The 12,168-nt window shown below is 37.5% G+C and overlaps 2 protein-coding genes across 3 annotated transcripts in view; both read left to right on the top strand.

Moving 5' to 3' along the window:
* The window catches only part of LOC308636558 (keratin, high-sulfur matrix protein, B2B-like), a gene marked incomplete at both ends in the record, with an annotated part of 197,694 nt that overhangs the window by 160,929 nt on the left and 24,597 nt on the right, over nt 1-12,168 (top strand). The gene's annotated exons all lie outside the window — the stretch shown is intronic.
* On the top strand, nt 1,115-5,729 carry LOC308636570 (uncharacterized protein; the record flags this gene model as incomplete). Of its 2 annotated transcripts, XM_081272132.1 has the most annotated exons (2): nt 1,115-1,390; nt 5,328-5,729. In XM_081272132.1, the coding sequence occupies 2 exons, from the start codon at nt 1,115-1,117 to the stop codon at nt 5,727-5,729; spliced, it is 678 nt and encodes a 225-aa protein (XP_081128258.1). The 2 variants fall into 2 exon arrangements, with proteins under 2 accessions (XP_081128258.1, XP_081128259.1); XM_081272133.1 differs by lacking the exon at nt 1,115-1,390 and having other exon boundaries at nt 5,271-5,729.

The raw sequence follows: 12,168 nt of genomic DNA, 5'->3' as shown, positions 1-12,168 counted from the left end.
TGTATATCATTTGCCTTGAGTTTATAGGACAGAGATTAAAGTTTATCCTTTATTTCTTCTTAATATTGAATAAAATATCTCCAACATACATTGTTGAGAGAAAACAGTTCAGACTATGAAACAATATAATTTTATTTACATTTCAGTTATAACATGCTCTTTGGATATATTGACTTACCAAAATATAGGTCCAAAATGTTCCCTTATGATACTCTACTTTTGAAAAACAACTTATCATTCAAATTTTAATATTTTTTAAAAGGACCCATCATGCCAATGTGATTTTTTACTATTTAAAAGTAATGAATCCATTGCATTATAACTCTTCAAACTGAATAGACTCAGTAAGACAAAATAGATAGGAACATCACTGGAATCCTTTACACCTCACTGAGCATCCAGAAAATCCAAAGGGATCACAGCATTCCTCATTGCACACAAGCTACCTCCCACACACCTCCAAAATATGGGTCTTTCAACTATTTTCTTTTTTTTCTTTTTTTTTTTTGATTTTTTTTTTTAATTGGTTGTTCACAACATTACAAAGCTCTTGACATAACCCCCTTCATACATTGGACTGAAGTGGGTTATGAACCCCCAATTTTACCCCAAATGCAGCTTGCAGAGTCACATCGGTTACACCTCCACTTTCAACTATTTTCATGTCAGAATTACATATTACTTGCTTTTAACTTTTTTCAAAACAGAGGAGATTTAATCACCATAAAATCTATTTCCCGTATATTTTCTGGAGGTGAATACATAAATGAAAAACAAACATTAAATCCAATGAAAGTCATGTAAGGGGTCTACCTTAGGAGACATATCAGACAGGATGAAAAATGGAGCTGATTCACATGACTTCACCAAATTGGAGAGCTCATAATACAACAGGAAAAAGAAATAGTCCCTTTTCTATAAATAGCGATGTTTACCAGATAAACACAATTAGCTAATTAACTAAACTAAATGATCTTTTCTTAGTATAAACAAAATCCTTCACATGATCATAGTAGCCCTCAGCAGGGTATAAAAGCAAGAGAGAGCAAGGAAAGATCAAACCTGAACACTCACCCACTTGGAAACCCACTCAAAACCTCTAATCTCTGATACCATGTGCAACTCCTCTTGTGGCTCCTGCTGCTCTGGCCAGGGCTATGGCTGCTGCCAGCCCAGGTGCTGCCAGACCACCTGCTGCAGGACCACCTGCTGCCGCCCCAGCTGCTGTGGCTCCAGCTGCTGCAGACCCTGCTGTGTGTCCAGCTGCTGCCGCCCCTCTTGCTCTGGTGGGTCCAGCTGCTGTGGCTCCAGCTGCTGCCGCCCCTGCTGCTGCATCTCCAGCTGCTGCCGCCCCTCCTGTGACTCCTGCTGCTGCCAGACCTGCTGCCGCCTGCGTCCAGTCTGTGGCAATGTCTCCTGCCACACCACCTGCTATCGCCCCACCTGTGTCATCTCCACCTGCCCCCGCCCCATGTGCTGTGCCATCCCTGACTGCTGAATCTTGTCTTTGAACACCCCACCTCCTTACCTCCTCTCTCCCCACAGATGTAGACCTTCCTTCTAAAAAAAAAAAAAAAAAAAATGTCATGCCCAAGAGAATTGATCTCCTGAGTCCCATAAGCCAATCTCATTCCTAGTTATTCTGAATATTCCACATCCTGAATTTTGTCCAAACTCCTCACCTTGCAAATGAATTCACTGAGGATCTCCTAATAATTTAACACATTACCTCCAACATTTTTCCCTTTTTCTTCAGGACGCCCATTCATCATGCTTAAAGAATTTGAGATTGCTTCTGTCACCGTAGGGCCGTAGATGTTTAACACCTCTGACATTGAAATCCAATCAAGTATCACTTTATGTTCCTTTGCAAGGATTTTCTTGTACCTTGTTATTCCTATATGAAAAAAATAAACTTCCATTCTATTGTCATTGAAAATTGAATGTGGTTGTTACTCTTTTTTTTCCCTATAAATTTTTATTCTATTTATCTATTTTTGCAGCAGTGGGGATGGAATCCAGGGGCACTCCACCACTGAGCTACATCCCCCATCCATTTCATTTTTTTTTTTTTTTTTTTTTTGAGATGTCATTGCTAAGTTACGGAGAGCAGCCTGGAACTTGTGATCTCTCTGCCTCAGCCTCTGAAGCTAGTGGGATTACAGGTGTGCACCACCATGTCCAGCTTCACTAGAAGTTTTGAAATGAGATCTTAATCCATCTTTTTTATAAGAAAATTTCCAAATATCTATTGATCAGTGAGTAGTTAAATATACCTTGGTAGCTTCCTAGGAAGACAATATAACCACTGGGGAAAATGAGGTATCCATACATCAGTGTTTCTCAACAAGGGACAAATTTGCCCTCAGAAGATCTCAGCAGTGTCTAGAGATATGGTTGGCACAAGGGGTGGAAGGAAGGTCCTGTTGCTGTTGTCCAGCAGGAAGACCCAAAGGATGATGCCAACCATCGTATAAGGCACAGGACAGCCCCAATATCAAAGAGTGATTGATCCCACACTAGATGTCTATGATGTCAAGGTTTGATTTACATCTATACTGTGGACATCTTATACATTGAGTTAAATAGAAGAAACGAGCAAACCTGTACATTAAATCAAGTATCCAAAATGAAATTATATAATCCCCCCACACCTATAATCTTTGCCATGATAAAATTGAGACATTCTAGACACCAGGTCAAATGTTTCATATATATGAGGCTTCAGAAGATCCTATAATAAGTATATAGTCTTTAAAAATCTAAATGACACAGAAGAATTTGACCCAAAGTAAGTTTTCTTTCATTAGTCTTTGCCAATATCATTCAAGAGCCATTGGTATGAGATAAATCCTTATTAAATGTATGTGTATGACATGTATGCACTTAGTCACAAGTCTGGCTTTAGTTATACATTTTCTTGTTCTGGTGTTTATTAAAATACCATTTGATGTCCTTCAGGAAATATTACTACTTTCCCCCATCGAGGCCAATTGGATTGCTCAGCAGATTTTAATATTTTTATTTATCATAAGAATGGTGAGTTTTTGGCCCATTACATTTTTGTGGAGGATTATTGCTAGTGCATAAGAAATCTGTTGATTTTTAAAAGTTCATATTTTAATGAACTCATGATTAATGCCACTTCTTAGTTGATTTTCTAGAATATTCTGAGCATAAAATCATGGCAGCGAAATGCTTCCAGCCTCAGGCATGTACCCTTGGCTTGTACCCAAGTTGCCCAGGTAGTGACCCCATCATTAACACAAACATTTTGGGGATTTTTCTTCCTCCTCTTACTTTCCATAATTCCTCACTTGCGTCTCCTAAAATCACCCCTCAAGTATACTATTTGCACTCAAGTCTCTGTCCCAAGTTCTGCACTTTTGTATAAAATAAAAATGAAGACAATAGATGTTCAGCAAATAAATTTGGTTGACTGATATCAAACTGGTAATGATGACTTTTTTTTTCCTAGCAATAAGAGTAAAACAGGGAAGTCAGGAGGTGAAGGACTGGTGCTATCATTTGGTGTTTCCCGCCTTCTTGGCTTCTTCTGTGTGGATATGGGCATTTCAGTTAAGCACAGTATTCATGGATGTCTATAAACAAGTCTCAATGCAAACAGAGTCTTAACTTCCACAACTTTTCACATGTCATTTATCGGTGACATGTTACCACAAAAATGCGGTCTTCCTTAGATGGAACTGCAATCTGTTTGTCTGGAATATTCCTTTTCCTTGCTCCAGCAGTCAAAAGATACTTCATTCGCTCCAAAACACTTATGGCCAGTGTCTTCTCTCTCCACCTTATGGTAACAGAAATAAATGCCATAGCCCAGGACTTCAGGGTATTAGGATTGCACCTGGGGGAATGGCAGAAGTCAGTAATGAATTAGAAACACAAGACAAAGAATAATGATAGAGGTCTTATTAGGAGAGTAGCTTATCAGGAAAGATATTGAGAAGAAAGCACTTCAGCTGGGTCATGACAGACAAGTAGGTTTGCAGAGCTGACAAGGAACAAAAAACATTCCCGGAAATTCAACAGCTTCAGCAAAGGCTTGCAAGTTTTATTCTTCACCCCTTCACTGACCACTTGGAGACATACAAGTTTTTGTTTAATCTTGAACAACTTTTAAGTTTGTTTTAACCTTTCTGTGTGTCTTTTGACTCTTCCACTAAAAGAGTAAGGACACTATTTCATAGGGCTGCAATAAAGATTAAAAACAATATGGATTAAAAAATGTTCAGCACAAAGCCTGACACAGTGAACATGTCACTATGATGCGCACACACCGAGGATGCATGGAACGCATCCACAAACTGTATATTTTTTATTTTAGTTGTGAAATTAAAGTAATTGTAATTCTTTAATTTTTGCCACACTGTTTTCTGGTGTGGATCTTATACAAGTACCCCCAGGAAAGACATGAGGGGTTATCTGTTCTGTTTTCAGAGGAGCCAATAGGATATCTTGAATACATATTTATTGAAAACTTACTGATTCTAGAAATCAACAAATGCTCCTGTGAAAGAAAAATCCATTGTTCAATTTTAGCAATAAAAAAAAAAAACCTCCCTATTCTGGAAGACATACAGCAAAAATGTGTTTTGATTATGTCAAAACCATGAGTCATTGCCAAATGCTTCAGCTGAAGACCCTGGAATGAGACCTGACACAGAGCTTGGAACTTCCTCGGGTCTGACCCTGACCTTCTAAGGTGGCCACACAAAAAATCACCATCATCCTCATGACAGATGGGACATCCTCCTCCCAAATGGGCCCTTTCTTCTAGTTCCTTTCCAACATTTCACCTGACCGGAAAATTCTTCAACAACAAAAGATATATTTGAATTATGAAAAACATCCTCTATGATTTGCATACAGATAGGAGGAAATATTACATCTGAAAAAAAAAATGTCAGAATGTCTATTATTGAGTACTTCATAAAAGACCACTGCATAGGTCAAGGTCAAATGTGACACCCACTAAGGAAAAAATGTCAAAAATGTTTCAGTGGGAAACACAGGAGCACAACAGGAAAGGGAGATATGCTATTTTCTTTCTTTGGAGTACTTAATTAGAAACATTCTATTATGTAATTAAATAATTAAGTTTTCCAGGAAGGTAAATAACAACAAGGAAATAATGACATGGTGAAAGAGAAGTTCGGTGGGATATAAAAGGGGGTGTGGTCCAAGAAGACTTTCAAACCCAAGAATTCACTCTCCTGGAAACCCACCCAGAACCTCCAGTCTCTGACACCATGTGCAACTCCTCTTGTGGCTCCTGCTGCTCTAGCCAGGGCTATGGCTGCTGCCAGCCCAGGTGCTGCCAGACCACCTGCTGCAGGACCACCTGCTGCCGCCCCAGCTGCTGTGGCTCCAGCTGCTGCAGACCCTGCTGTGTGTCCAGCTGCTGCCGCCCCTCTTGCTCTGGTGGGTCCAGCTGCTGTGGCTCCAGCTGCTGCAGGCCCTGCTGTGTGTCCAGCTGCTGCCGCCCCTCTTGCTCTGGTGGGTCCAGCTGCTGTGGCTCCAGCTGCTGCCGCCCCTGCTGCTGCATCTCCAGCTGCTGCCGCCCCTCCTGTGACTCCTGCTGCTGCCAGACCTGCTGCCGCCTGCGTCCAGTCTGTGGCAATGTCTCCTGCCACACCACTTGCTATCGCCCCACCTGTGTCATCTCCACCTGCCCCCGCCCCATGTGCTGTGCCATCCCTGACTGCTGAATCTTGTCTTTGAACACACCACCTCCTTACCTCCTCTCTCCCCACAGATGCAGAACTTCTTTTGGGCCCACCATTAGGACACATGGAATCTGGTTAATGTCATTCAACACAATGGGTTTCATGATTCCAATGAGCCCAACACTGTCCCACAAAAGCACCTTATAGTTCATTTTAAACTCTCTTCTTTCCAATGCTGTCATCAAATAAAAATTAATTTGTAATCTACTAGCAAAGAAATTACCTTGATCCTCCAGATTACTCATTTTCCTTACTACTTGGAGGGGCTACATTATTTTTCTCAAAAAGTTAAACATTAACTCTAGCCCCAATGTAGGCACGAATTTTATTCCCTCAGTCCTGGGGGGTCTAGTTATATCATAGATTCTCTCCTAGAGTAATTTTCTTATGTTTTGTTGCTCTTCTGCTTTGAAATAAAATTTTTCTGCCCAAAAGAATTCTTTGATGTTGTTCTCTATTATTTTCAGAGTCATTTACTCAGTAACCAGGCAATTATATTTTATACAAAGACACAGAAAAGTTCATGTTGAAATAATTTTGAAAATAAGTGCTAAGTCAAATATAGACAACTTAGGATATTAACACAAAGTGGTGCATTTGTAAGTGTAAAAAGTGGTGTGTGGTGTGTGCCCATGCACATACATGTTGCCTGTGTGTCTCCATATCCTGAATTAGGACTTAAAAATCATTACATTGTTAGTACATTATACCTCTTAATACCATTGGTTTTGTTTTGGAGAAAATGTACAACCAAATTTCTGGGGAAAAACAGTTCATGCCAATGAAAGCAGGAAAATCTCCTACAAAGAAGATAATGTACCCTATTCATTCATTCAATAAACAACATTTCAAAGTGTGTTCACAAAGAGGGTTGTATTTCCCATTGAGTTCTGATGAGAAGAAACGCAGATTTCGCTACATTTTTAAGAAACAACATTTCATCTGGATGGCGTGGTATGTTTCTGATTGTGGTATTTCAGGGTTTTCCTTATGATTCAAACATCTCTACACTTCACATTCTAACATACATGGCCCTAGAAGTCTAGAATTTCAAAACTCATTTTCTCTATCTAAGGATTTTAAAAATTATAAGTAGTTCCTAGTAGTTCTCAGCTGGGATGCACATTGGAGATAAAATGTCCAGGAATGGTGGCTGCACCTGAATTTGAAAGACAACAGTGTTTTGACATGACTCTCCAGGAGGACTGCTTCAGTGATTGTTACTGATATCAAAATGAGCCCATGACCATGCACTAAAATGGATTTAGACTATTGAAACAACAGGGTTGAAGATGATTTGTGTAGACATCACTGGTAAGCTTCGTGTTTCTTCAGATGCCATTAGAAAAAGGCTTCCAAGATTTTAATCATAGAATTAAGACACCCTCATGAAAGAAGAAAATTTCCCCATTTCACAACTCATTTGGAATCTGCCTTAGTTGTTTGGAATAAAGAAGGAATGTAGAGGGGAGGAAACAGGAGGTGGGAGAAAGAGGAAGGGCAAATACCAGGGGTTGAATTAAGACAAATTATATTCCATGCTTTTATAATTATGTCATAGTACATTCTATTGTCAGGTATAACTAAAAAAAGAACCAATCAAAAAAGAAGAAATAAATAGGATGAAATATACTTTAAATTTTACACAGAAGAGTTAGGAGTGTTGTTATGAAACCCTAAGTTCTGAAATCACAGATGAAATTATAAAATATAATATTGGGGTTTTACATATCCAAAACTTTTCAGTACATCAAAGGTAAAAATAAAAAAACTTGAATTATTTTATTTTATCTGTGACATTGGAGCAGGCTGGCATTAGGAGTTAATCCTGAAGTGATGCTTTGAAATTCCCTCCTCTTTGCATTTCCACCACACTCTTGTCCATCAGTAAACCCCATGAAAAAGGAAGGTTATCACACAACATGTAAAAAGCAATAATGAAATGTTTAAATGGAAAGTTCAATAAAATCAACTTCATAAACAACTAAATAATCCGTAAAATAAGAAAAGTCTGGCAAAACTGATCAGAGAGAAAGTAAATAGTAACTAAAGGGCTAATGGGTAAATAATACATTTGATAGGAGGTATAATCAGCCACCAGGAGAGTGTTTTTTAAAACAAACTAAAAATTTATACATAAATTTACTTTAATATGTTCACATTTTATGATTAGATTGACTATTTCTATAAAAGTATAGATTAACAAAATTAATTAATTTTATAGAAAACATAAAAACAATAATCATTAAATAAACTATATATATATGATTCAAAACTTACCCTCTACATATGTTGATATGTGGGGGGGTAGGCACCAGTCTCATATTGATTTAGAAGTAAGTTTACTAAATCTTTTTTTTTTTTTTGAGAGAGAGAGAGAGAGAGAATTTTAATATTTATTTTTTAGTTTTCAGCGGACACAACATCTTTGTTGGTATGTGGTGCTGAGGATCAAACCCGGGCTGCACGCATGCCAGGCGAGCGTGCTACTGCTTGAGCCACAACCCCAGCCCCAAGTTTACTAAATCTTAAAGGAAGTTCAATTCCATTCAAACTGGAAAAAATTTTTAAAAAAATATAGAAAAAAAAGAAAAATCTTCTCAACTCACTTTTATAAGGTAAGTACAAACATAATTTCAAAATCAGACAAGCATAGTGTGATAAACGAAAATCATAGGCTTGTATTATTGAAGATCACAGATGCAGAAACCAAATAAATACTAATAAATGAAATATCAATATGCAAAAAGAGTAATACATCATAGCCAACTAGAGTTTGTTCTAGAAATTTACAAATGCTTCAAAATTAGAAAATATTTAGCTGGGTAAAGTGGAGCATGTCTGTAATCCCAGTGGTTCAGAAGGCTGAGGTAGGAGGATTGAAGGTTCAAGGACAGATTCAGCAACTTTGAGAGGCCTTCAGCAACTTAGGGAGACATTGTTTCAAAATAAGAAATAAGAAAGGGCTTGGGGATGTGGTTTAGTGGTCGAGGGCCTCTGGTCTCAATCTCCAGTACCCACTCCCTGCAAAAAGAAAATATTTAATTGAATTTTATGTTAGTACATTAACAGAAAAGTACAGGATGATCTCACCAGATGGCTCACATGATTGTGGAGCGTGAAAAGTCCCAAGATCTGCAGTTAGCAAACTGGAAACCCAGGGGAATCAATGTAGTTCCAGTCCACATGTGGGTAGTCTCAAGGCCCACGAAGAGCCAAGGTTTCAGAGTTCATCTAAAAGAGGAAGAAAAGTCTGATATCAAGGCAGTGGGAAGAAGGAATTCCTTGTTAGGCAGCTATTTATTCTATTCAGGTCTTCTGTTGATTGTCTAAGGCCCATCCACATTAGGGAGGGCAACATATTCAAAGTAATGTTCAATCAAATGTCCACTTTTAGATTTTCAAAAATGTTGAGAGTGGATATTTAAAGTATGACACATTGATTCATACAATGCAATAATAGCGATCAGGGAAAGCACGTGAAATAGAATGAAACTTTTCATCTTTTCCTATGGGCTAATGGAATAAGTACATCCAATGGTCCCCCTCCCTTTCAAAAACGTGATTTCACTAAGGAATATCCAAGCAGAGGCTTTCAGCCTCATCATTTTCACTATCATTCAGACAAACCATGTAGTTTCTAGTGGTAGACAATTATATGGATGAAAATATAGAAGAAAATCATGTCTGTCACTGTAACACCAAACTAACCAGAGTGGAAACCATACTATTCACACATAACTGAGGCCAATAATTAATTTTTAGTGATATATTGGTAAATGTTATAGGGACACTCCCACACACAAGGAACATTCAAAACCCATAATAAAAAGAAATTCCTGTAGAATATTAACTCATGATAAATAATGACACACCAAGTGAGCAAATGGATTACCACCAGCTCTCCCTCACAATGGTTTCAAATTTGCTATTGCAAGAAGCTCCAGAGATTTCTCTAACCTGAAACAAATGGATATCTTAAGTTGATATTTTCATACATAGAGAAGTCTAAAATTGGATTCCCAAACCATGTTAGCTATAATTTTTAGTATTGATATAGATTATTTTCTTCTTCCAGCAACTTGAGAGAAATCATATTTCTCTCAAGATTCATTAGACTTCTCTGGATCAGTGAACTCTGTTTCCAGTTCTCCTATCTCAGCCAGAAGGTCCTCCCAAGTCTCAGCTTTTTAATATTATTAGTCTCTGTGAGAGGACATTAAGATCCCAGCCCTGCATCACTGACTCTTAATCTAAAGTTGCATTACCAGCCCTCAGAGTGAAGAATCTGGTTTTGAGTCCATTACAGACTGAACAAAGTGGCAGCTGATATCATCTTCATTCGGGAATCTGAGAATTTCTTTCTTTTAGCTAAAAATTTTATTACTTTAAAATCAGAATCCTAGCGGGGCGCGGTGGCACATGCCTATAATTCCAGCATCTCAGGAGGCTGAAGCAGGAGGATCAAGAGTTCGAAGCCAACCTCAACAAAAGTGAGGTGCTAAGCAATTCAGTGACATCCTGTCTTTAAGTCAAATATAAAATAGGGCTGGGGATGTGGTTCAGTGGCTGAGTGCCCCTGAGTTCAGTCCCCAGTATCAAAAATAAATAAATAAATAAAATTATATATATATATATCAGAATCCTTACATCTGTGTAGTCAGAGGAGAGGTCCATATTAATGCAAGTCCCCAAATCATATTTCTCTTGAGGGAAAATTTCACTTGTCAATCATTAAATAATCTATTTTTATTTTAAGCAATGAAATAATATTGCTAATGAAATATTTGAATAAGTCAATATTTTCTCTCATAAAATTAGTGTTAATCTTAATAGGTATATTTTTTCCCTCTATTGAATGCCCAATCAAATATAAATTCCTAGGAGAGAAACAATATGAACTTCTTATAGAGAAATCAGGTGGTTCTTGTTAAGTCAATGACATTTCTTACTGACCAGGAAGAGAGGAGGGAAGAGGAATAAAAGTGACCCACACGGATAGAGACCCTGGACATGATCTAATTTGACATTCTCAAACTTCACAATAGAGATCACTAAAATAATTGATTCTCCACTTCAGTAAACTAGATAAGGCTTTAATATATTTTTTTCTCTCTCTCTCTTCCTTTTTGCCAAGAGAAATATCCTTTTCAGCTCAAGCAGAGACTTGAAACATGCCCACGTGACTGGTATTTCTGTGCTGTTTTTCTGCCATTAGTACCTAACACAGAAGAAAGAAGAAGGGGAGGATACCTCAAACAGGACACCTCATTAAATGTGAATTTCAGATAAACAACAAATACTTTTTAAATGTAAGTATGCTCCATCTACACTGGGACATAGTTATAAAAATTATCTACTGTTTATCTGAAATCCAAACTTAACTGAGAACCTGTATTTTTATTTGCTAAGTAAGGAAACTCAAATTCAAAAAAAAAAGTTCCAAACCGACCTGCAGCCTGAAGGCCAGCCTTAATCAGCCAATCTCAGCTGACCTGCAGACACATGACCAAGAAATAAAGACTTATTATTGAGTGTGATGAGAGTTTGTGGTTGTTTGTCATGAAGCAAGAGCTGGCTCATTAAACCTTGTTAGCAATGAGAAACTAGCTTAATACATCAGTCAGTATGCAAAAATAAGCAGATTGTTTTCTACAAAGAAAATAAAAATAGAGTTAATGTCCAAGAGTATGTGCCATGGTTAGTTATATTTTAATGTTTGATAAATTTTCTGGAGAGTTCAGGTTAATAAATTGTAGATTAATACATAAAATGAAGCTAATATGAATAGTATAAACTGGCTTATTCATGTTAAATTGAAGAATAATACCATTTATTTGTAAGCATGTTTGTTAAACACAGGGTTCTGGGTCAGACATGCTTTGATTTGAATCTAGACTGTGTTTAGAGCTGTGTGACCTTGGGCAAATTAATTAATCTCTTTAAGCTCCAGACTCCTCATCTATAGAATGGAGATAATAATACCTATCTCTATTGATTATTATGATCATTAATCAGATAAGATATTTGAATCATCTGTGACCATCCCTGGGACATATGAAGTACTCAATAAAAGATAACTTGAAGTTCTTGCATAGTAGGCAGGAAAATGGTAGCTGAAATCCATCACTGACAAATGAAACCACCATCCAGGGGAGATGAGATAAACTGCTTTTACAGGAAGAGACTAGCTTAAAAGAAAATAGAATTCCTCATAAAACTGTGTTATAAGACATAAGGCTCAAAGGATTGCTGGACCAAAAATGACCACAGAAAGTTGGGCATTAATAAAAATGCTGTGTGTAAATAAATCAGGAAAATATTATCCTTCTATCAAAGCATTTTGCCAAGAACAGTGTCTTTAATTCTAGACACGGTATCTCGGATAATTATCTGTCTATAGTAAAAATCAACTAATATC

Source organism: Spermophilus citellus (assembly GCF_964194105.1).
Source record: "Spermophilus citellus genome assembly, chromosome: 17".
NCBI lineage: Eukaryota > Metazoa > Chordata > Mammalia > Rodentia > Sciuridae > Spermophilus > Spermophilus citellus.
The sequence above is the reverse complement of the archived record's forward strand: the minus strand, read 5'-3'. Positions and strand labels throughout refer to the sequence as shown.